This window comes from Rosa chinensis, chromosome 2 (assembly GCF_002994745.2).
Source record: "Rosa chinensis cultivar Old Blush chromosome 2, RchiOBHm-V2, whole genome shotgun sequence".
In the NCBI taxonomy this organism is placed as follows: Eukaryota; Viridiplantae; Streptophyta; class Magnoliopsida; order Rosales; family Rosaceae; genus Rosa; species Rosa chinensis.
This window is the reverse complement of record NC_037089.1, coordinates 52,147,592-52,171,603: the sequence shown is the minus strand read 5'-3', so window position 1 is coordinate 52,171,603 and position 24,012 is coordinate 52,147,592. Positions and strand designations below refer to the sequence as shown.

The following is a 24,012-nucleotide window of genomic DNA, read 5'->3' as shown; positions in this document are numbered from 1 at the left end:
TTCTAGACAGTTGATTCCGCACCTAGTCGAGTTTAATTATCTTCGGATTTAGAATCAAGGGTGAAAAAAAAATAGTGAGGCAAATAAAACAAGTCTATTAGTCTCATGATTCTCTATTCTTGGATTAGGGAAAATGATCATTTACCCGATTTCTGCTTAAAAATTGCCCACTTGCTCCACCAACTGTTTTTTAACCTCATTTACTCAAAACACTCTAAGGGATTATTTCCCCTTTACCCAATTAATTCTTTTTTATTAATTTTTGAGACTTTTTTGCCCTCTCCTTCTTTCTCACTTAGAGGGAAAAGTCATCCTCCACCTTGCTGTGCTCCGGTGACCAGCGGCCGGTCCCGGGATCCTGCGACCGGTGACTGGAATCTGGCGACCAGTGACCGGAATCCGGCGACCGGTGACCGGAATCAGGAATCCAGCCACCTGACTGTTAACCGGATTCCGGCTTCTGAATTTACTGCCCCCTAATAATACCCAGTAACCATATTATTGCCCCCCAGTAATCATATTACTGCCCCCCAATACTCATAATATTGCCTCCTAATAATCATATTATTGCCCCCCAGTGAATTGCAAAAAACTCCCAAAACCAAAATGAATACTCTACATGCACAATTGATCAATTTATATGCATATTATTGCCCCCCAATACTCATATTACTGCCTCTCAATAATCTTATTATTGCCCCGCAATAGACTTGTATAACTACTCAATATTCATTCTTCTGCCAAATTTACCAAAAAAAAAAAAAAAAAAACAGAACGACTTCGTCCTCCAAAATCAACAAATTGCTCGACTTCAAATCCAGATGTGGTCTATTGGGGGGCAATAGAAATATTCTTGCCCCCCCCCCAGTAATGTGATTTTTAGTCGTCTATTGCCCCCAATAGACATTTAACTTCTCTCTATTGGCCTCCAATTTACATTCAAAACATTTTTTTTTCTTTTTTTCTTTCCTTCTGCCCCTTATTTTACTTAAAAACAAAAAAACAAATTTGGGCACCCAGAAAAATGATCTGGGCACCCACATCAAAACCGGACGCGCTTCTCGCCTACCAGGTGTTGGAATCCGGCGAGGTAGGCGGACCAAAGCTTCTTTGTCGTCTTCAGGAGTGGATGCTGCTTCTCCAATCGGCACGGCAGACCGGAAACCCCAAATTGCAAAAATCGACCAGAAGGCCGGTCGCAGAATCAACTGTGCTCGTCGCCGTCCGATCTCAACAAAGACCTCGATCTGCAGCATCTGAGGCGTCGCCTTCGGCCTATGCGGCGTCGTCCGGCCTCTGTGGCGTCATCTCCGGCCTAGGCCGCGTCGTCTGACCTCCTGTGGATCGGTGCATGGTGCGGGGGGAGAGAGAGAGGGAGAGAGAGAGAGAGAAGGGAGAAAACGTAGATCGGAGGGATGAGAGAGAGATAGATATGAGTGTAATTTATAAATTAAAACGAGGGCAATACTGTCAAACACTGTTGAATTGGGTAAATGAGGTTAAAAAACTCTTGGTGGAGTAAGTGGATAATTTTTGGGCTAAAATTGGGTAAGTGATCACGGCCCCTCGCCATGACTTTGCCCTAAAACCCTGACCCGGACCCAGACTCGCCATGGGACTATGGGTGCCCCAAGGCCCAAAGGGTGTGAGTCGAAAGAAAAGCCTTAAATTTAAAACGTGGGTGCCTGAAACGGAGTCGCAGCATTGACCACACATCCTTTGCATTCCAAGCTCTGCCACTTCACCACCAGTTCCTACCACTCCCTTCCATCCAAACCCCCAGACCTCTTCCTCAGCTCTCTCTCTCTCTCTCTCTCTCTCTCTCTCTCTCTCTACTAGTCACCAAGCAATGGACGCTACATTAACCGCAACCAAATCCTCCAACTGATTTCCCCACACTCCGATGGCCGCCGCGGCCCTTTCTCTCCTCCCTCCTTCCTCTCCTCACCTCCTCTTCCCGCCGTCGCCGTCGCCGTCTTCGTCTTCATCTTCTTCCTTTGCTCTCTGCGGGTCCCGCAAGAGCTTCGCCTCACTCAATTGTACTACTCGTCCGTGGAACAAGTTGAGTAGGAAACGCCGCGTTGGGACGGTGTTCGCCGCTTCCGGTGATTACTACGCCACTCTCGGGGTTAATAAAGCCGCTACTAGCAAGGAAATCAAAACCGCTTATCGGAGATTGGCTCGCCAGGTACCTACTTCTTCTATTCCACCATTATTGATTTTCACACTACTAAGAATCTTTTAGTGTTTTGGTGAATTAACTCTTGGCATCGAATTTTGATAGAATGGAACTGTTAATATGTAGTTTGAGGCATTTTTCAGCAGCCAAACTTACTGCAAACTCCGCTAGCTCCTTCAGGACTTTAATCAACCTGTGATAACTTATTAGGATGCTATAAGCTTGATATTAGTTACGCTTTGATTCGCTGTGCTTATCCTCAGTTAGTGGTCTACTTTTGTTTTGTGTTAAGAGGGAATTTGAGTGCCATTGTCATTTATCCGAAACGCATGAGGTAGAGGAGCTCTTTGGTGGTTGTGATTATAATTAGTAATTACTAAACCTGTATTCAGTATATTTTTAGTGCAATATTTACAACTGGACTCGTGTATGGTCTGAGTTTCTTTTATGTAATTCTGACCGCTTATGTGTATCATTCTGCTCTCAAGTTCCACCCTGATGTCAACAAGCAACCTGGAGCAACTGAAAAGTTTAAAGAGATCAGTGCTGCATATGAGGTATGCCTAATTCACACCCCCTCCCCCCCTCTTATGTAATCTGTATCAAAGACATTTTGTTGCATCTCAAGACTATGGCGTGAAGTGATGAACTAAATTCTGTAAGATGGGTTTCATTGAAAGTGTATTACTGCATTGTGTTGGGTATACTTGTGGTACTAGTTCTCTTTAATTTTGTTCTACTGACATAAGCTTGGTAAGTGCAGGAAAAAAAAAACATATATAAGTTTGAAATACAGGAAAGAAATTATCAAATTCCAATCAGAAAATTTTCAATATTTTTGTTTTGTAGTTTTATTTTATTTTATTATTATTATTATTTTTAGTTAAGCACTTGTAGGTCTTGTGTTTCACTGTTTGGTTCCTTATTTTGACCATTAGTGTTTCAAATTGTTTTGTAATTTGTTGCCCAACATTTTTTCTTTTTAGATATGGTTCACTGTTTTATATTTTGTACAAAGTTGATCTTTTCTATCATATAAGTAGTTTTGTTTACAGAACTGCAGTGGAAGCATAGGCTGCATAACTTTAAGTAGATTATGAATCATTGAGAAAAATTCTGTTAAGTTTGTGCCTGCAGTGTTGAAAACAGTCCATCTCCTCTCTGTCATTTGTATCTTCATATATGTCATTTTGCCCATCATTTTTTCAAGCTGTTGTTCCATCTCTATCCCTGACATAAACAATTTCTGGGTTTTTCTTCCATATGAATCTTTAAACATGATAAACTCTTTTTGTTTTTCAGTTAGTCTCATACTCTCATTAGATCTGGTGTTAGTTTCCCCCTGCAGTGAATATAATTCTAATATTCTCCCATGAAGTATATTATGTTGTTCATTTCTTCATTTCAAATTTATGATATTGTCTTTTGAATTCTGAAGTACAACACTGTCAGGTGCTATCAGATGATAAGAAGCGGGCTTTATATGATCAATATGGTGAAGCTGGAGTTAAGAGCACGATGAGTGGGGGATCTTCAACCTATACGGTAGTGGACTTGGGTTCAGATTTTGTTTTTTTTGTTTTTTTTTTCTTTCAAATTTCATCTTGTATATTATAGATTTGAAAAGGTGGCAGGTTCTTGATGCATGTGCAAATTTGCATGTCAACGATTTGCCATGCATTATCTATTGGTGGATATGTTCTGAGACAATCTGGCCTCAATTTGATGATTATGTCTTTATCTCAGGATTTAAGCAAGCACAATAACTATACCTTGCACAACACATATATACCTTTTGGTCTTTGCACATGACAGCCCACTTCGCTCCAAGTTCCGTCACGATTAGTGAATCAATTTTTGTTTTTTTCACAATTAGCCTTATTTAATATTTACGGTATATGCTACTTCCTCGGCAACATTTGTACACTATAACAGTATTATTTGAAAAGCCATAGACTATATGCCAGTGTCTGTGCAACATTCTCTATAGAGCAGAATTATTTCAAAAAGTAAGCATTCTCCGTAGAAAAATTGTTTAGAGTATGTATGCTATTTTTGGACAGTTGCTTTGTTTGTGAAATGTGTGCCCAAGTTTACATTTGGGTTGATTTATTGGTTATTGTTCTTGTTATTTTCAGTACTTCTCTTGAAGGGCCTGTAGATTGTGTATATATACTTTTAGCAAATGTTGCTTACCTGTAATCCATGGAAGAGAATGCTCTCTCAGTTTCTATGCTGATTTCCTAGTTTCTCATGGATATGTTAATTTCTCTTAATCTCGAAAAACTACCTCTACTTGTTCTCCAATTGTTAATCCGAGATATCTGATGAATGTTTAATTTAGTTAAATGCAATGTTGTTCTTATTTTTGACAGGGCTTACAGTATTATTATGTGGTACTGGAATAGACCTGTATAAGCAACTATAGAGTTGTAAATGGTTTCCATAGCCAGTTGCTTAATGATGCATATTATATGTTTAAAACTTACACAATTTAGTTTTGTTTTTGTGCAGACTAATCCTTTCGATTTATTTGAGACATTTTTTGGGTCAAGCAATCCTTTCCCTGATATGGATACTCGTTTTGAAACACGTCGTCGCAGTACTGTTACTAAGGGTGAAGATATACGGTGAGTCATAATGTTGCAGACAAGAGTCATTGGTTCTTGATTAACATCATTCATTTTTGCATGAATGATACAGAAATTGTATAATTTGAGTTTAGGTGGCCTTTCTTCTTGACAATGAGATGCTATGGCGATTCTAATTTTAGTTCAAATACAATTGCTGCTATTAAATATTTTTTTTCCTCATTTTTCTAAAATGTCAAACCGCTTGTTAGAAATGAGTCTAAATTGGAAGGGCTCTTTGTGGATACCTGATTAGTGATTTGTTCTCCAGGAAAACATAGGCTGAGTAAAAATTTTATACAGAGCAGTTTGAAATTGATTGATTGCCAGAAAAGATTACTTTAATTTAAATATCTATCAAGTTCTTTATCTTGGGTTGCTTAGGCGGGGTTTGAGTTGTTTGCAATAGTCATAGCACATGATTTTTGAAGTCCTTCATTTAACCTGTTTGATAACCTCCAGGATGCCTTGTGAATATGACAACAGATTGATAAAGAATATTAGCGCCTCACTGCTACTTGTTCTTTTCACTACCTTTCTGTGTCTTAGAAATGCCTTTCTTCTCCTATTGTTCAGTAATTGTTGTGATACAAAATGAATATACCATGGACGACTTCTTAGTTGACTCCTGATCCGCGTATGTTCAGTTATGACATCACTTTAGAATTTTCTGAGGCTATATTTGGAGTGGAAAAAGAATTTGAACTTTCCCATCTGGAAACATGTGAAGTTTGCGCTGGGAGTGGGGCAAAAGTAGGCTCCAAAAGGAGGATATGTTCTACTTGTGGTGGGAGGGGTCAAGTTATGAGAACAGAGCAGACACCTTTTGGCTTGTTTTCTCAGGTAACTTTGGGTTTCTGGTTTCTCTGTCGGTGTTGATTTTTATTTTTATTGTTTCTTTCGTTTGAGAAGTACATTTACATATATTCTGAAAAATGAAAAAGTAAGTACTGTTGGCTAACGATCAAATTCTAAAGAAAACTTTGGACTGTTTGGGTTTGATTTTTGGAGACTCAAAACTGCTTTAAAATTAATAAAAATAAATATTTATAAATAAAATAATTGAGGAAAAAAAAAAAGTGACTTGGGTGACTTTTAGAACCACTTAAAAAGTGTTTTGAGCTTCCTGTTAGAAAAACGTTCTTGCAAAATTTAACAAGCGCCTTTAGGCCTTTCAAAAGCATACCCAAACAGACCCGAACATGTAATGAGACAAGTGCATATGGTATAGTTTCCACATTCTATTTCCCGGTCTTTTAGCTGGTTTATTTCCTGTGGTTTAGAAATGTGTCCGGTGTCAAACTGAACTCACCTTAACAGTATCTCAATTGTTGATACTCTTGGAGTGCTTTCAATATCTTTTGGTTATTCAATTATAAAGTTGACATATAATCTTCTCATATTCTTTGGTGAGGAAGTCGATATTTTTTTGGTTGATTTAGACTAACATTTTCTTCAATCAGCACTGGGATATCAATCCTTGAAATGTAAAGTGCAAATTTCTGAGGAAGATATGAAAGTACAATACCAGCTGTTAGTTGTACGAGGCCTTTAACCTTTTGTGTCCTTTTTTTGTCTGTATCTTGTTGGGATCAATTTATATGTATGTCCAAGGAATCAGTAGGAGAAACAGTAGAAGTGGTTTAAAGCATTTGCCGTACGTCAAATTCTTCCTGATGTATAATGGCATAGGTTATGGTTGCCAATGTACTGTCACCAAGTCAATCATGGAATTGTATTTTATGCTAGAGCTTTGTTTTCCTAAGATCGTTGTAGTCTTTTGTTGGGTGGTTGGCATGGTCAGGGTCTTTAAAATGCTGATGCTAAATCAACGAACGTTATGTAAGACAATTAATTTTGACCCAAAATAAAATGTAATGGTTGTGCAACAAAGTCATAAACTATAATTTGTTCTTATATTTTCTCAGGCATGCAACGCAATCAAAATTGGATAAGGGTTTTACAACCTGACATGACATGAGAAGGCACAAATGGTTGCCTTAGATGGCGCCAAGTGGATAAGAAGAATTTACATGTAAATACATGAATGTGGAATAATCACTTAGGGTGCTGTCTGGGAAGGCTAAACATAAAATGATTTAAGTAGTGAGAAATGACATAATGGCCAATCATTACTCTAGGTGGAGCTGATTTGCTAATTGATTCCTATTTGTTCATGAATGCTATGCTGCTTTTGTACATTTTCCAAGTATTTACGGCTAAGGGCTACTTTGAAGTTTATATTGCAACCATATAGATGAGGCCGGTACCCTTTTCCTTTGCCTTAGGGACTTATTCACTCTGTGTAGATTAAAAAACACGATACCTAAATTACTGGTACCTCATCTTCTGGGCAAAAATAATTGGATGGTGGTTTTACGTTGTCTTTCTGTTCATGTTAGGTTTCTGCATGTCCGAAATGTGGTGGAGATGGTGAAGTTATTTCTGAATACTGTCGGAATTGCTCTGGAGAAGGACGTGTTCGTGTTAAGAAAAGTATCAAAGTGAAAGTTCCTCCTGGTGTTAGCAGGGGAAGCATTCTCAGAGTTGCTGGAGAGGGAGATGCTGGACCGAGAGGGTAGGTGTTCGAATTTCGCTGATGTTTGGATAAATCATTGAACAAAATTCCATGTCACTGGATTCTTTTGTCTAAGCTATGATATTTCCATTATAGACTACATGTTCTCGTGATATCTAACTATCTAAGGCTCTGTAGTAATTACCAGGCTTTGAAACAAATGCTGATATCTATTTTTCTTTTCCCCCAAGTGAATATGTTTCTTCTCTCCCCGACAGATTCTCATCAGTATTGATATATCTTAGATGTATCTGTCACTATATTCTTAGGTTTGAGTGCCGATATGTCTAATCATATCCAATATTTTAAACTTTGGTATTTACAATTGGACATCCCTTTACATGGAATTCTTTGGTTCCATGAATATGGAATTATGGATTAACTTCTTATTGTTTCGTTGAGTGAATATTACATCAACTTCTTATTCTATGGCTGTGCAAATATTAGAGGAACTTCAATCAACTACATAGTTTATAAACTCATCATTCATCCAAAAGACAAACTACATTGGAGCGGAAAAATTTGACGATTGCATCTAGGTGGCAAATTTGTTTTGTTATTAAAGTTGCCTTACTCAAATTTGTTATGTTATTAAGTTACCTTATTCACGTATTGTCATGTTGAATATGCACAGTCAAGACAATTTAAGTCTTGTGTGGCCCAATTCATAGTGCAGCAGATTTTCATACCCTTACGAATTTCAGCATCCAGGATTTCATGTTGCTCGTAATTTTGTTTTCAATCCTCAGATGGAATAGTTAGTACTTTTTTTTTGAGAGAATATCATTCTGTTGTATAATTTCAGTGTTTATGCCACATATAATGGTTCATGGTTTAGAATCACTTGTTGATTTTGTTATTCCATCAGGGGCCCTCCTGGAGATCTTTATGTATATCTTGATGTTGAAGAAATAGAAGGAATTCGAAGAGATGGCATAAATCTCTCTTCAACAGTATCTATAAGCTATCTGGACGCCATATTGGGAACTGTTGTTCAGGTGAAGTTTTCATTGGATTATTTCATGCTCCCATTTTATTTTTGAGATTTTTATCCATCATTAAAATGATTTTTTTTCTGTTTTTCTTTTTTTCTGTTGAATAGTTTAAAATTATCTTATCAACAATTTGTTGGTAACCTTGTTCATGATGCTTACTGCTCAAATAAAGTGATTACTCCTTTCACTATTTTTGCACGTGTTGATTTTGCTTCTACCCTTTTAAGACCAAATAGTTTATCATATCTGTCTGAGCTTTCAGAAGGTGAAATTATTTTTCTGGACCAACTTGACTATGGATCTGTTGTAGTACTTACCATGTTTATTTTGGTCCCTTTTTTTAACCCCTCTTCCTCACTTGTATATTTAGCATGACCAATTGATGGAGGTTCTGGCATGTAAACAGGTTAAAACAGTGGAAGGATTAACAACACTACAAATTCCACCAGGCACCCAACCAGGTGACATTTTAGTCCTGACCAAAAAAGGAGTACCAAAGCTGAACAAGCCATCAATTCGTGGTGACCATGTGTTTACAATTAAAGTAGCCATACCAAATCGTACCAGGTATGTCATATTGTATATGGTAGCTGACATTGTCACTTCTTCATTTACCTTCCCCTGTTCATTTCTCAGTTCAGTTCACTGTAAGTCTATTACGTATGTCAAGTATATTTTTGGCGTATGCTCTGTAGAGCCATGTAAGCTGTGCAAGCGTTAGAACATCCTTATGAAAGTAAAAGACACTAACATGCTTGAAAGATAAATTTCAATTAAACAGCACTACTTTGTTGAGACTTGGAAACATGCAGAATATATGGCAGTAGCTTCCAAAGACACTGCGATACTTAAACCTTGAAAAAAAAAAAGAAAAAAAAAAGGACAATCAAAGACAGAATAAAACTGTTGAAAGGCTGGGGTGTCTGCTCACCTGCATACTTGGTCGTGCTGTGCAGAAAATTACAAATAAGTACTCAGAGAGGGAGAGGGGGGGGAGTAGAGGGTGGAGAGAGATGTAGGTTTTTAATGCTGTAAGCTGTAAACAATGGACATTATTATTGGAATTTAACCGCACAGATTTTCTTTTCGTTTAGTGTCAAGGAACGTGAATTGCTTGAAGAACTTGCTTTACTCAGTAATACTACCGCCAGCCGATCACGTACTCGACCCAAGTCCCAGCCAGTTGGTATGTGCTCACTTTTATCATTCGAGGATGTGCTCTCTGTTTGTGCATATCTGTGCACACTCATCTTGAGAGATCTTCAAGTCCCTTGGTGGACATATTTGAATTTTGAAACTGAGGGTGAATGGATATTGACGATATGCATGTCAGAACTTTTCTTTCAGATTAGGTGTATGGCTTTATCTGACTTGAATTTGTCCATTCATTCTGCAGCAAATACCCAAACTGATGTGGGAACAGTTGCAGATGAAACAGTGGAAGAAGATGATCAAAGTGACCCATGGAAGAAGTTAAAAGACTTTGCGGGGTAAGACTCCTCCCTCACTCACTCACTCATCTGTCATATACTCCTAATTTAGTCATCAATTACCGAGTGTAAATTGTAAATCTATTCCAAGGGAGAAAATCCATTGCATACCAATTTCCTGGAGCTATTATGTTAAAAATCTAGGATATACATACACATGCATAGGCTATAGCCTTTGATTGACACGAGATCTTGTCAGTTTTGATGGTATTTTGTTTTCATGTACGGTATTATGTCCATTGGATGCATATTTCTGTATCATTTTTGCTTTTATCTTCGCTATTCAATGTATTCACTATGTGCACTGCAGTTGACCCGTAAAGTTTTTGGAATTTTCAGGTCTGTTGCAAATGGTGCTTTAAAATGGCTGAGAGACAACCTCTAGTCCGGTTTCTGTCAACTAAAATATTGGCACTAGATATATTTCTTCCTGCCAGGTTCCCTTCTATGAGTGGTCTTGAATGAGCCTTGCAGTCAACACTCCTATGTCTTACAAAGTACAAACTGGATAACAAGTAGTTAGGTATTATTTTATTTCTTGATAACATTTTTACCAAATTAATGATGAACAATCGCATGCCGCATGCATTTAGCAATTTGTATCACCTACAAAACTAGTGGAGTTCAAGGGTAAACTTGTTATCTTTACGGAAATCCTTGTGATGCGATTGGGTTTTTTTTTTTTTTTTTTTTTTTCATGTACTACCTTAGGTTTTAGAAAGTTATTCTAGAGTTATTGAACCATTGAGATTCGGGGGATTGGTTTGATACCAAACAGAAATGAAACAGACAGGGAGAAATGAAATGTGAGGCATAAAATGAAAACGGAATAAGTAAAGAATAATCTATTCCTTCAGAAATAAAACCGGAACAATTGAACAAGAAGTTAAATGAAAGAGAGGAGCAAGGAATCATGTTCAAAAAAGAGAAGAGCAAGGAATAACTTTAACTGTTCACTGCCGTGAGTAAGTGGTGGTGCTAGCATTGCCGAAGCATTCTTCGGCCTCATCACTATAAAGATGTTTGGGGGAGAATAACTATAACACCACAAGCCCATAGTTTGTTTCCTTTCCAGATTGTACCATTCTCGTTTTATAAAATTTCTCCGATATCATCAAATATCATCGATATGTAAGATATTTAGAATCCATAAAATGAAGAAATATCTGTAAAATCTGACGAAAGAAACAAAAAAATAAAAAAGTTACCTTAGTTATTCATATAGAAATATACATTATGGAATATGAAGGTTATGTGAGGATATAAAATTTTAAGAACAGATTCTAGTCAGCAAATGACCTAATAAAGAAGCAGCGCAACCTGTTTGGGAAAAATGCCTCGAGGTGAAACCTCTCAAAGCAGATTTAGGTGAGGCCAAGTCCCCTTTGGGTGAGGAGAAATCCCCTCAAAGAGAATTTAGGTGAGAAGTAATTCCCTTAAGGTGAATCTGTGTGAGGCGAATATGGATAAGGAGTAATTTCCTCAAAGCGAAACTGAATGAGGATAAATCTTCTTAAGACGAATCTGAGTGAGGAGTAATCCCCTCGAGGAAAATATGGGTGAGAAGTAATCCCCTAAAAAAGAATCCGAGTGAGGAGAAATCCCCTCAAGACAAATCTAACAATTATTATCTGGAATTCGTACAATAGTCCACAGTCGACATATTCAAAGAGATCTATGACTAATTGACTATCATGTTCATCACTACAATTCGTACTATATAGGTCATATGTTATATGTTTTAGGGGTTGTGACCACTTACCCCATTTTAGCCCAAAAATTGCCCACTTACTCCACCAAGAGTTTGTTGACCTCATTTACCCAATCTAACCTATAGTGACAGTTTTGCCCCCTATTAAACTCTATCATCTCAGACTCTCTCTCTGCCGCGCCCCACCTCCGGCTTCGCTCTCTCTCTCTCTCTCTCTCTATCTCTCTGTGCCATGGTTACTCCGGTAGCTTCGGGCCACCACCTCCATCAAGTCTCCACCGCCATCAGAGAAGATAGGAGCACTGCATCCGGATTCGACCTCAACCTCCGAGCGCCGCCGTCACCCGAACCATACTCTCTCCCCCCCCAAACTCTCTCTCTCTCTGCCATGGCTGCTCCGGCGCTCCACCTTCTGATTCGGGCCAACAACTCAATCGATCCGGCGGATTCTGGGCCATCTAGTCTCTGTTTCTCGATCCGGATCTTGGCCGGGTCTTAACTGGGGAACCCAAGGCGACGAAGACGTACGGTGGTTGAGGTTGAGGTCGGTGGTCCGGTCCCATCAACCTTGTTTCGCCAACTCTTCCCATCTTGACGAAGACGATGACGATCCGACCAATCCTGCACCGGCCTCACACTCGGTGAACCCCGTGAATGAGGAAGGAATTGCAATGTAACTGTGGGGTTTGTTTGATGGTCTACTGGGGGGCAGTAGACACATTATTGGCCCCCAGTAGACTTTGATATGAGGGACAGGGATCACTATAATGTGGTGTTTTGATAAGTTACCTGTTGTTTTCTGTGTATTAAAGTCAAATTATCTGTGAATCCTACAAAAAGGTGCATTTTTGGTGGCCTATTGGGGGGCAGTAGAAACATTGGACTTTGTATTGGGGGGCAATAATATGATTACTGGGGGGCAGTAATATGATTATAAATTGATCTATTGTTCCTGTAGTGTATTCATTTTGGTTTTGGGAGTTCATACAATTCACTGGACGGCAATAATATGATTTTTGGGAGGCAATAATATGATTACTGGGGGGCAGTAATATGATTACTGGGGGGCAATAATAGCCGGATTTCGGATTCCAGTCATCTGTCGCCGGATTTCGGTTACCGGTTTCCTGAATCCGGTCACCGGTCGCCGGAATCCGGTCACCGTTCGCCGGAGTCCCGTCACCGGAGACCGCGTCGGCCACTGGTCACCGGAGCACAGCAAGATGGAAGATGACTTCTCTCTCTAAGTGAGAAAGAAGGAGAGGGCAAAAAAGTCTCAAAAAAAAAGAAAAAAGAATTAATTGGGTAAAGGGGAAATAATCCCTTAGAGTGTTTTGGGTAAATGGGGTTAAAAAACAGTTGGTGGAGCAAGTGGGCAATTTTTAGCCTAAAATCGGGTAAATGATCATTTTCCCTATGTTTTAGTCTAATTATTATATTTTTGTAGATTAGCGAGCAACTTTTCAACTACCTAAAGTCTCTTTTTAAAAGTAGATGAAGTTGACATTCATATATATTTATATGTAAATTCAATAAATTAACTATTTTAAAAATTTATTTTATAAAATATTTCAGATATATCCATCGTATTTTTGATATATATTTTTTAATTTCAATAAATATGTAAAAATTAATATTTTTATCCTTAATTTTAGTGGCAATAAGAGTTATGACCTCTTGTGGTTTGTGATGGCTTCCACGGGAAAGCTAGATCAATATTTTGTGGTGGATGAGAATATATCTTTTGTGAGTCATGCCCTGTAGCTATTAACTTTGATTCCATACATGTAGCTATTAACTTTTATTCCATACATTCAACAAACAATTCCGTCAAATCTTCTATCCGCTTCTGATTCTGAGCACTTACAATTGGTACGTATACATGATTTAGCGGTCACGTCAATTTAGTGGTCACATCAATGTTCATAAGCTCAATTCATTCAGTAATTGAGCAATTGAATTGGTATACACTCGATGACCCATTCATCAATCCATAAATTATGCATCATTTATTGATTTTAATTGGATGAAGGGCATTGTGGAAAAATTTAGAGAGATGCAGATAACATGTTGATTATTTGTAATAGTAAATTTGAGGTCTATTATTAAGTAAAGGAGTCTATTACATTTGAGGTCTATTATTAAAGGAGTTTTAAATGTCAATTTTAAAGATATGAATAGAAACTCTCAAATTAATATTATAAATTTTTTTTTCTTTAAAAGAGGATCAAAGAGTTTCACTTCTTCCCCCATGGTGACTCGAACCCATGACTTCGTACATAGATAGTGAGTGCTCTAACCATTGAGCTAACACCACTTCGTCTAATATTATAATCCTTAATTAATAAGGATGGTTGAAACTTTGTCACCTAATGTCACTGATTAAATTTGACATAAATAAGTACATAGGTGAATTTAAATATAACTTGACCTATAATAAGTTTTGTGGAATATCTCCGGGTATGTTGAAATGGTTAGTTGACGAATTATATGTTATAAAACAAGTCTACAGACAATATCTGTGGCGATGACATTGACAACAATGAAGCAATATTCAAGAAAGGGTGTGTGAATTTGTGCTCCAAAATGGATGACTGATGTCATTAAATAATTTCAGAGGGCTTAGGTTTGACGAGTGCAGTTTAAGTGAATTTGTGCCTCTTTTAGGAAACTTAATGACTTTTAAATCACTACAATTATTTTTTTACATTAAATATGAAAGGTTGGTAGGAGTTGAGTTTCTAATTATCAAGAATAAAATCTTTAGTCCAGAATTAATTGTCTGTTTAATCAAGGTCATAGGTAACAATATCTTACTGTATTTAATATGTGTTGGTATACTAAATGTGGTTGAATTTTTGTTTAATCAAGGCCTGACCAATAATGCATTCTTGTCATTGATCGAACCTGACCAATAATGCATTCTATCCAACATGACTCTGTCGTTTCCTTTCCAACCGTCTTTTTTGCTCTGCAGATTTTATTTCAAATATTTAGCAAGATGACGATTACGAAAGCAAGAGAAATGAACGATTTCATTTTACTGGAATTAAATTTGATAAAGAAAACAAAAAAGTTGAAAAGGAAAGTCTATGATATAAAGTTGAAAAGGCTTAGTTTGGCATTGCTTCCTAGGGTGCTTTTGGAGCTGCTTCTGTTTTTGGACCAAGAGCATGGTGTTTGGTAAAATATCTGAAAGCTGTTTTTGGTTGAAATGACTTCTCCGTAAAGCCGAATTTGGGAAGCTACAATTTGTAGCTTTGAGAAGCTGCTTTGGGAAAACACGGAGGAGCTACAGTGCAATGTTTAATGAAATTTGACTTCATGCCAATTATGTCCTCCTCCTTTTCTGATAATTACATCGAAACAACAGAACCCTATCTTTTCTCCATCTCTTTGCCGTCATTTTCATTATCACTCCACATCTCTTCATCTCCTCCTTCCTCTTCTTCAATTCGTGGATTCTCGCCGGCCTCACCTCCTTCAATTCGTGAGTTTCATCTCTTTGCCGTCATTATCGTTATTATTCCACATCTCCTCCTTCCTCTTCTTCAATTCGTGGATTCTCTCTACAATTTGGGTATTCTGGGTTATGCTTCTTCTCTAAAGATAATCTATCAAACAGAACTCTATTCCTCTGATTCCTCCATAGCTGCACAAAAAGGAGTAAGGTATGTGAGCTTCACTCAGTCAGATCTCCATATCCCAAAGTTTGCTTGACTGCTTCTCTTTACTTTTTATTTCGAGAAATTGATGAGATTTCATTGAATTGTTATATAGGAGAATTCTTGTACATCTCAACATTGGATAATTCGATCCTCATCGAACTTCTCCTCCTTCTCTCTCTGCTATCACTAAAAGGTTCAATCTTGCTCTCTAAGCTCTTTCAGATTCAGTCTTTTTTTTTTATTCGTACCCATGTAATTGGTATTCTTCTGTGAGTTTGGTTTGTGCTTTTAAGATAGATTGAAGCTTGTGTCTTGCTTAATTTGGGATACAAAGCTGAAAGTTTTAATTTTTGTGAAGTATAATTGTCCTGCTTAAGATAGAGATTGGAATGAGGAGAAATTTAATTTTGGTGGATGAACTTTGTTATTCTTATTGTTGATTCTACCTGAATTATCAGGTGGGTTTGATTTGGTTTACTTAACTATGAATAATGGCTATTGGGATGTGAAGCTTTGACAGTTGAAGCTTTCTGGGTTTCTTAAAAAATGGTGGGGAAGATACTTTTCTACTTCTTGTTTGTCATGTGTGTATGTCATGATATCACATTAGTTAACGTTCTGATTGAAAATCTTCCTGGGTATACATCTATTACTTAACTCCATATGTGAGTAGACGAGGAGGTATGTGGGGATTAATCTCAGTGACAACAACGTGGAGAGGTATGCTTATAGGTCTGAGTAGGCCCAAAGGGCTGAAACAATTAGATTTAAGAATTTGAGTTTGCCAATAGATACATATTTCGTTTTGTGATTTGTTTTTGGATTTATTTCTGGGTTTCTCTTTGGTTCTTGTAGATGTAGTTGAGGCGAGAGTACTGTTAGAAACCATTGTCAATTGAGTTTTGAACTTGATTATTTTGTCTTATAGCTTTTTTGCAAAAGAGATACATGATTAATCGGATGGAATTCCAAACAAGAAGCAAGATCTTGTGTATGAATGCGGATGAATGATTAGGAATGCACATTATTAAAAGATTCGGAAGTTTAGGACTTGACGTGTGGGAATGTAAGCTTCAGGTTTGAAAGATCAATCGGGGACATACATGTTACAGGTTTGGTGGTGTACATTCATGTTCTTCATGGAACATATTCGTGAGTGTTTTGAGTAATAAATGGTTTGTCTTTTCCAATATTAGCTCGTAACGGTGAATTGATGCAGTTTTAGGCTTATTCAATGAGTAATTAGGATTACTAATAACCAATTAGCCACTGAGCTAGCTGGGCACAATACGAAGTTTAATAACTAGCCTTAACTTGTAACCCGTCTATAATTGTAGCCAAGTAAGCTATAGAAGATTGCTTCTTGTTAGCTTATACAAGACTTTAAACTGAGGCTTCAAATCTTTCCTAATGTTGTTAGCTCGTGGACCTAATGCAGCATCTGTTAATGGCATATTATATGCAGCATCTGTTAATGGCATATTATATGCAGCATCTGTGTGTGATTTTGGAGTTGTTATGCTCGAATTGTTATAACCAGTTATTGACACCAATCGGCCAACCAGGGAACAGGATCTAGTTGAATGGGCCAAACCATACCTTGCCAGCAAATACCTCACAGGTACTTCCCGCTATGCAAGTGTTAACACTCATCTTGGAATTGGTAAATATTATTTGTCATGATACATTACTATCTAATGCTAGGTGCGCTTACATACCTATAGCTGACATATCTGACTTTCTATGTTCATTGTGTTTAATTGCACTTACAGAACAAAGCATAAGGGATGATTTGGAATCACTTGGTTATGTGGTTATGTATTTCCTAAGAGGAAGGTAAAACTTTCCAGGTAATACAAGTTGATTGGTCTTGTATCAAACTTTCTAGGTAATACAAGTTCATTGGCTTGAAAACATATGAAAAACTTCTTTATATGAGAAGAAATTTGTTGATATCCACTTATTCTTATCTGGGACAAGTGGCCCTCTACTTGGATTTATGCTTTTTTCTTTATGTCATGTTTGTGCTTTCAATGAACTTCAAATTTGTTAACCATAATCTAATGCCAGGTGATGACAAACCAAGAAGTTGTGGATGCCATAAAAAATATAAAGGATTCTCGGGCAGCAGCAAAGCACCTTACTGAAGAGCCAGTCAATAAGAAGAGCTCGGACGATATTTCCTGTGTAGTTGTAAGATTTCGGTGAATGTATAATTTCTGTCTGGCATGTTTGTTGTCTGATTGTACCTCGTTTAACAATGTCTCAGATATGTTTTTATAAAACACCTATGGAATTGAAGTGTGCTTCATCAGTGTGGTATTCCCTTACATGTTGTACACTGACAATCAAGAGGTTTTTATTTTGCAATAGTTTGCCCAAACTTAACCATAAAAACTGATGTCCACTAAGAGGAATACATCAATTCCAAAATGAAAATTGATGTCCCATTAACTACAGAAGATTGAATTACAATGTTGGAATCGATGTGCCACAAACTAGTGCACATCGTGTTTTAGATAGAGATCGATGTCCAGTATAAGTATTGTCATCGATGAAGAAAAGAAAACCGATCGATGTTATGAAAACCTACGAACATCGTAGTGGAAATTACATAAGTGAAGAGACTAGTGAAGATATGGAGGATAATGAACATGATGGAGATGGTCTGGGAAGATAAGAAATGGAGGTGTTAAGAAATACAATTGCACAAAGTCTAATGAATGCTTCTACTAGTTCCATTTAGTTGCAAATTTCAAGCGATTTTAATTTATTTTGTGTAATGGTTCCCGTTGAACTATGGTCGGGAAATTAATCCAAATATTCTATACTTGTTTTGTGTAATAGTAAAACGTAATATGCATATTGAAGGGTTTAATTTATTCGGTCCAACCAAGGGTAGAAGAATAATATATGAGAAATTTTTTCATTTGGTATGGTTACATAATCAAAAAACAGAATTATGTATTTTAGTAGCATATCTTACTATGTATGCCCATTTTGGTAATTATACACAGCCAAACCACTTTTGCCTTGCAACTTACCAAACATCTAGAAATTGCTTTTCGTTCTCACAACACTTTTCAAAACAGTTTACCAAACACCTCAGCTGCTTCTTCTCACAGCAAGTTCGGAAGTGTTTCCTCTCACAGCAAGTTCGAAAATGCTTCCTCTCACAGCACAGCAATCCCAAACTAAGCCAAAGTAAAGTCTTGCCCCTTCGGCCCCCTCATCACGTGGATGTCAGTGGAGCTTATCACCTATGTACAAAGTCAAGTCTGGCGGCAGCATAGGCCCATCACAACATGTGGATGTCGCCCATCACAACATGTGGATGTCGGTGGACCTTATCACCTATGTACAAAGTCAAGTCTGGCGGCCGCATAGGCCCATAATCAACATCTAATGGTATCATGGTATGTACATATATGTATTGACACACCTTATTCTTAGCTACTTTGATCGGTCTCCCCTTCTTTCCACTACAAGTTGATCAATTTCTGATGGCTGAAGCACTCATTTTGGCTGAAGCACTCATTTCCGTTCTCCTAGAACAGTTGGCTTCAATCACCATTCAACAGGTACAACAACAAGTGAAATTGGTAGTTGATGTTAAGAAAGAAGTTGCAAATCTCACCCACAATTTCCAAGCTATAGAAGTCGTGCTCAAAGATGCAGAGGAGAGGCAAGTGAAGGAGGCTACCGTTAAGCTATGGCTGGATGATTTAAAGGACGTGTCCAACGAGATGGAGGACGTGTTGGATGATTGGAACACTGAAATTCTGAGGCTACAAATTGAGAAACAAGAGAAAGAAGCTGGAAATGCTCTTGATACGACTAAGAAGAAGGTATGTCTATGCATCCCTACTGCTTCCTTTTGTTATGGCCAAGTTGGTCGAGTTATTTTTCGTCACGGCATTGCTATAAAGATTAAAGATCTCAATGAAAAGTTAGCAACAATTGCTAGGAGGAGGCAAGATTTTAACTTTCAGTACACGAAAAGTGCTACTGAACATATTGAGCGACAAAAGACTACTTCTTTTGTTGATCAAACATTTGGTCGGGTAGATGAAAAGGAATTATTGGTGCGCAAGTTGTTGAGTGAGAGTAATCCTAAAGGGCAGAGCCCCCTTGTCATCCCTATTGTAGGGATGGGCGGAATCGGTAAAACAACCCTTTCCCAACTGGCATATAATGATAAAAGAGTCCAGGAAAATTTCAAAGATAGAATATGGGTTTGTGTCTCAGACCCATTTGATGAGCTCAACATAGCCAAAACCATCCTTGCACGCCTCGGTGGAAATGTCAATTCCATTTCGAGTGACCTAGACGCTTTCTTCGAATGTCTGCAGAAGTCTATTGAGGGGAAAAAGTTTCTCCTCGTCTTAGATGATGTGTGGAACCAAGACTATATGAAGTGGGCAAACTTGAAGCTACATTTACAGCAGAAAGATGCTGTAGGTAGTAAAATAATTGTCACTACACGAAAAGAAGAAGTAGCTAGGATGATGGGAGCACCCGATAACACTATCAATTTGAAGGTGTTGAGTGATGAAAATTGTTGGTCATTGTTTGCTGGAATTGCCTTTGCCAATAGTAACCAAGATGAGTGTCGAAATTTAGAACCTATTGGTAGGGACATTGTAAACAAGTGCAAAGGGTTCCCTCTTATTGCTAAGACTTTAGGTGGCCTCATGCTTTGTAAGAAAACAAAGAGAGAATGGCAAGATGTTTTGAGTAGTAAGATATGGGAGTTAGACATAGTGGAGCAACAAGTTTTCCAACCGCTATTACTAAATTTTTATGATTTAACTCCAATGATCAAGCGTTGTCTCTTATATTGTGTTATTTTTCCAAAGGACAGTATAATTAACAAAGAAGTTTTGATTAAGTTGTGGATGTCGCAAGGTTTTCTTGGTTCAGTTGGGAACAAAGAAAAGACAATGATAGACATTGGAGAATCATATTTCAATAACTTAGTAATGCGATCTTTCTTCCAGAATTTCAAGAAAGATAAATTTGGAGATATTAAACAGTGCCAAATGCATGATATTGTGCATGACTTTCTCCAATTTTTAACCAAGAATGAATACTTAATTGTGGAGGGCAAAGGTGGTGAGGCGAGAGTAAAATTGCCCAATAAGCTCCGTCATTTGACCATAATGTTTACAATCTATCCTTCTCCCTTTTCTATTGACCACTGCCAACGTCTGCGGACCATTACAACATTTAATTGTGCAATTTCAAGTCTCAGCCGAGAGTGGATTTTACAATTAAAATGCGTGAGGACGTTGAATTTGAGTCACAACTTAATCAGCGAAGTTCCGGACGAGGTTGGCGTGTTGGTGCACTTGAGGTATTTGGATTTATCCGAAAACAAGTGGCTGCAGAAATTACCTGATAGTTTGGGTAATTTAGTCAATTTGCAAACCTTGCGAGTTGGTTTTACTGATGTTGAAAAGTTACCCGAGGCCATGGGAAAGATGATCAGCTTGCAGCATCTTGATGCTAAGAATTGTAAGAGGCTGAAGAAATTACCTGATAGTTTGTGTAATTTAGTCAACAGCTGAAGGTTTTCACCGAATTGAAATAGTGGAACAGCAGAAATGATCCAAAAGTCTCATTTGATTTCACGTTCAAGATTTTTGTGTCATGCTAACCTCTGTATAGTATGGCATATTGAAGACTTTGTGCAACTCTGTTTAATGTAGTGGGGATATTCATATTATCATCCAGTCATATCATTCTCCATGATATCATCATTCCTCTTCTTCATCGTCACTTCTATTTTTCGTAATAATGCTCCAACTCCTGAAGAGGTATATTTGACATCTGTTCTATCCTCCTCTTGAAGTTATATATGCTTAATACTTCTGTAATATTCTGTTTTCGATGAGTGGTCTGAGTAGTTGCTAAGTGCTTGAATGAGTTTGCTTCACTTAATTTTATATAAGGGCCTAGGTCTGCTAAGCTATATTTCCTACTCACTATTACATTTAGGGCAATTGTGAAAGCATACTGAATTTCTGTTTTGGCATACATATTAAGGACAACTCAGAAGAGGAGAGCTGATCCTCGAAGAAATACTGAATACCTACTACCATATCCAAACCTCGAATTCGAAAATACAATGCCACCAAATTGATGCCCCATTGTCTCTGAATAATTCCAAAAGGCTTGAGGTCTCATGTTGGGGGTATATGTAAAGTCTTGCCTCTTTTGGTTTTGGGGAACATGGCGTTGTCCTTTGACTCGGTGCAATATTTGAAGATGTCTGTTGTGAAACAGGTGGGATTTGAGTTACTGATAATGGAATCATCATCATCTTCATCTCATCCTCAACTTTTTTTTTTTTCAAATTTGAAACAATATAGCTTTGTCATTTGCAGGAGTGGGAAGAGTGGAAAGGAATGGCAGCTGGGTCTGGGTGGAGCGGAGAGGTTGATTGTCAAATTAAAGACACCTCTGCGAAATTTGAGGATTATATGTTGCCCAATTCTTAGGCAAAGTTGCTGAAAAAGAGGAAACAAGGAGTGGCTCAACATTTCTCACATCCCAAACATCCAAATTGATAATGAGTTTGTACAGAGAGATGGAGTTTGGATCCTACAAGAAGCTGGCGAAACTGCCCTTAAGTACTTCATCATCAACTCATACATCTTGATCTTCTTTCTGGTAAGTAATTAAGTTATATATATTATTTTCAAAATTTAACGATTTATTTCAATTTCTTTATTTTTATTTTTATTTTTATTCAGTAGTACTTGCTACATACATGTTTGAATAGTACTTGCTACATGTTTGCTGGTTAGAAGAGGCACAAACTGTTTAATTCACTTTTTTACTTTGTAATCATGGTAGTACTGCATATGCTAATTTATTTAATTTGCGTCATGAACATATAAATTTAGACAGTTTGATAAGAATACATGATCATAAATAAAAAAATTGAGACTCTTTCTTCTATTAGTACTGTCATGGTTGAGTAATATATGCTCACCACAATACTATATCAGAACACATTGTTTTTTTTTCCCTCTTTTGCAATTGTAATTCCCTCTTTTCTACCTGTAATTCTCTTGTTATGTACCTCTTATTATGTCTGCCTGTCTGATATCCCTGTTCTATATATCAATTTCTTCTTCTCTAATGAATTGCAACATTTCATTCACTTTTTCTTTCAAAAATATGCATCAAGATCAAATCTGTTAATACTTGAAAAAGATCAAGTCTTCAACCTATTATAATCTTCAATCATTGTCACTCTATTTCACCCCTGTACCTCTATGTCATCCTGAGTATCATTGTTCTGTTCAGTTTTTGTTTTATTCTAGGACTTCTTCCTCTTATCACCTCTCTGCATCTGCATTTTTTTGAAATCTTTTCCCACAATACTAACTCCATTCTCTTTGTTTTAAAGTGAGAGGCAAACCAGACATGGAACAACAACATCATCATCATCAGCACCATCTTTAGCAAGCAAAGTACAAGCTCGCAAACAGAAAAACGACTGAACCTAAATAGCCAGTTTATGTAACTATAACTTTTGCTACACTAACCTATTTTGTGTAGCTGCAACAACAACAACAACAACTGCTCTTTTTGTATAGATAGAATGAAGCAGTTGACTGAAGTATTTTGTATCACTACAACAGAAGCAACCACTGTTTTTTGAATGAACTCCAGCAGCAACTTTTCCTAACCAACCCCAGCATCTAACACAGCTGCAACCGAAGCAATCAGCTAGAGGATTTTGGGAGCAATGACCTTTTTGAACAAGCTCCAGCAACAACCTTTGCTAGATTAGCTTACAACCCTTATATAAAACTAGCATTTTTGTACCAGCTCCAGTTGAACAAGCTTCAACTAGAATGTAATATGTATAATTGTATAAACATTGTTTGACTACAATAATATGTAACAATGTTCCTTTTCTAGTTGTATATCTATTCCAAGTGAGAAAATCCGATGCTTACCAATTTCCTGGAGCTGTTATGTTAAAAATCTAGGATATACATACATGCATAGGCTATAGCCTTTGATTGAATCACGAGCTCTTGTGAGTTGTGATGCTATTTTGTTTTTATGTATGGTCTTATGTTCATCGGATGCATATATCTGTACCATTTTTGCCTTTTATCTTCGCTATTCAATGTATTCACTATGTGCACTGTAGTTGACCCGTAAAGTCTTTGGAATTTTCAGGTCTCTTGCAAATGGAGCTTTAAAATGGCTGAGAGACAACCTCTAGTCCGGTATCAGTCAACTAAAATATTGGCACTAGATATTTTTCTTCCTCCCAGGCTCCCTTCAGTTGGATGAGCCTTGCAGTCATTTACTCTGATGTCTTACCAAACTGGACAAGAATTAGTTAGGTATTATTTTATTTCTTGATAACATTTTTACCAAATTAATGGTGAACAATCACATGCCGCATGCATTTAACGATTTGTATCACCTACAAAACTAGTGGAGTTCAAGGGTAAACTTGTTAATGTAAATTTCATTTTCTCGGACACATTTATGGAAATCCTTGTGATATGTTTGGGTTTGATTCGTAAAATTTTTACTACCTCTGAGTTTGTAGAAACTTCTTATACTCATTATACCATTGAGATTCGGGGGATTGGTTTGATACCAAACAGAAATGAAACATACAGGGAGAAATGAAATGTGAGGCATAAAATGAAAAGGGAATAAGAATAATCTATTCCTTCAGAAATAAAATCGGAACAATTGAACAAGTGAAATGAAAGAGAGG

General features: G+C 37.3%; 2 protein-coding genes and 2 long non-coding RNA genes across 13 annotated transcripts; all 4 read left to right on the top strand.

Annotated features, from left to right (window-relative positions):
* The first annotated feature begins 1,697 nt into the window (after positions 1-1,697).
* On the top strand, positions 1,698-23,764 carry LOC112185244 (chaperone protein DnaJ). Of its 7 annotated transcripts, none has more exons than XM_024323494.2 (11): positions 1,698-2,188; positions 2,668-2,736; positions 3,632-3,724; positions 4,694-4,809; positions 5,457-5,652; positions 7,212-7,387; positions 8,256-8,385; positions 8,789-8,949; positions 9,477-9,568; positions 9,812-9,872; positions 23,457-23,764. In XM_024323494.2, exons 1-11 carry the CDS (start codon positions 1,904-1,906, stop codon positions 23,500-23,502), a joined length of 1,425 nt encoding a protein of 474 aa, XP_024179262.1. In that variant the 5' UTR covers positions 1,698-1,903; the 3' UTR covers positions 23,503-23,764. The 7 variants fall into 7 exon arrangements, 5 of the variants coding, with proteins under 5 accessions (XP_024179262.1, XP_024179260.1, XP_024179261.1 ...); XM_024323492.2 differs by having other exon boundaries at positions 1,699-2,188; positions 9,779-9,872; XM_024323493.2 differs by lacking the exon at positions 23,457-23,764 and adding an exon at positions 10,212-10,526 and having other exon boundaries at positions 1,699-2,188.
* On the top strand, positions 14,836-17,581 carry LOC112185248. 4 transcript variants are annotated; one of them, XR_002930186.2, is made up of 5 exons: positions 14,836-15,254; positions 15,364-15,444; positions 16,717-16,872; positions 17,024-17,101; positions 17,322-17,581. It is a non-coding gene; the product is annotated as an uncharacterized LOC112185248 (long non-coding RNA). The 4 variants fall into 4 exon arrangements; XR_002930183.2 differs by having other exon boundaries at positions 14,838-15,254; positions 16,690-16,872; XR_005806466.1 differs by having other exon boundaries at positions 14,841-15,254; positions 16,792-16,872.
* On the top strand, positions 18,755-20,652 carry LOC121051707 (putative disease resistance protein RGA3). The gene is made up of 2 exons (XM_040514724.1): positions 18,755-20,377; positions 20,506-20,652. Exons 1-2 carry the CDS (start codon positions 18,755-18,757, stop codon positions 20,650-20,652), a joined length of 1,770 nt encoding a protein of 589 aa, XP_040370658.1.
* Positions 20,798-23,188, top strand: LOC112185251. The gene is made up of 3 exons (XR_005806467.1): positions 20,798-21,070; positions 21,641-21,926; positions 22,672-23,188. It is a non-coding gene; the product is annotated as an uncharacterized LOC112185251 (long non-coding RNA).
* Positions 23,765-24,012: the final 248 nt, after the last annotated feature.

Bases quoted from the DNA above. Each gene is read 5' to 3' on its own strand.
- LOC112185244 (XM_024323492.2), top strand. From the start codon at position 1,904: ATGGCCGCCGCGGCCCTTTCTCTCCTCCCTCCTTCCTCTCCTCACCTC. The intron at 7,388-8,255 runs GTAGGTGTTCGA...TTATTCCATCAG, and splicing joins GGAGATGCTGGACCGAGAGG to GGGCCCTCCTGGAGATCTTT. The intron at 8,386-8,788 runs GTGAAGTTTTCA...GCATGTAAACAG, and splicing joins TATTGGGAACTGTTGTTCAG to GTTAAAACAGTGGAAGGATT.
- LOC121051707 (XM_040514724.1), top strand. From the start codon at position 18,755: ATGGCTGAAGCACTCATTTTGGCTGAAGCACTCATTTCCGTTCTCCTA. The intron at 20,378-20,505 runs GTAAAATTGCCC...TTCAAGTCTCAG, and splicing joins GCAAAGGTGGTGAGGCGAGA to CCGAGAGTGGATTTTACAAT.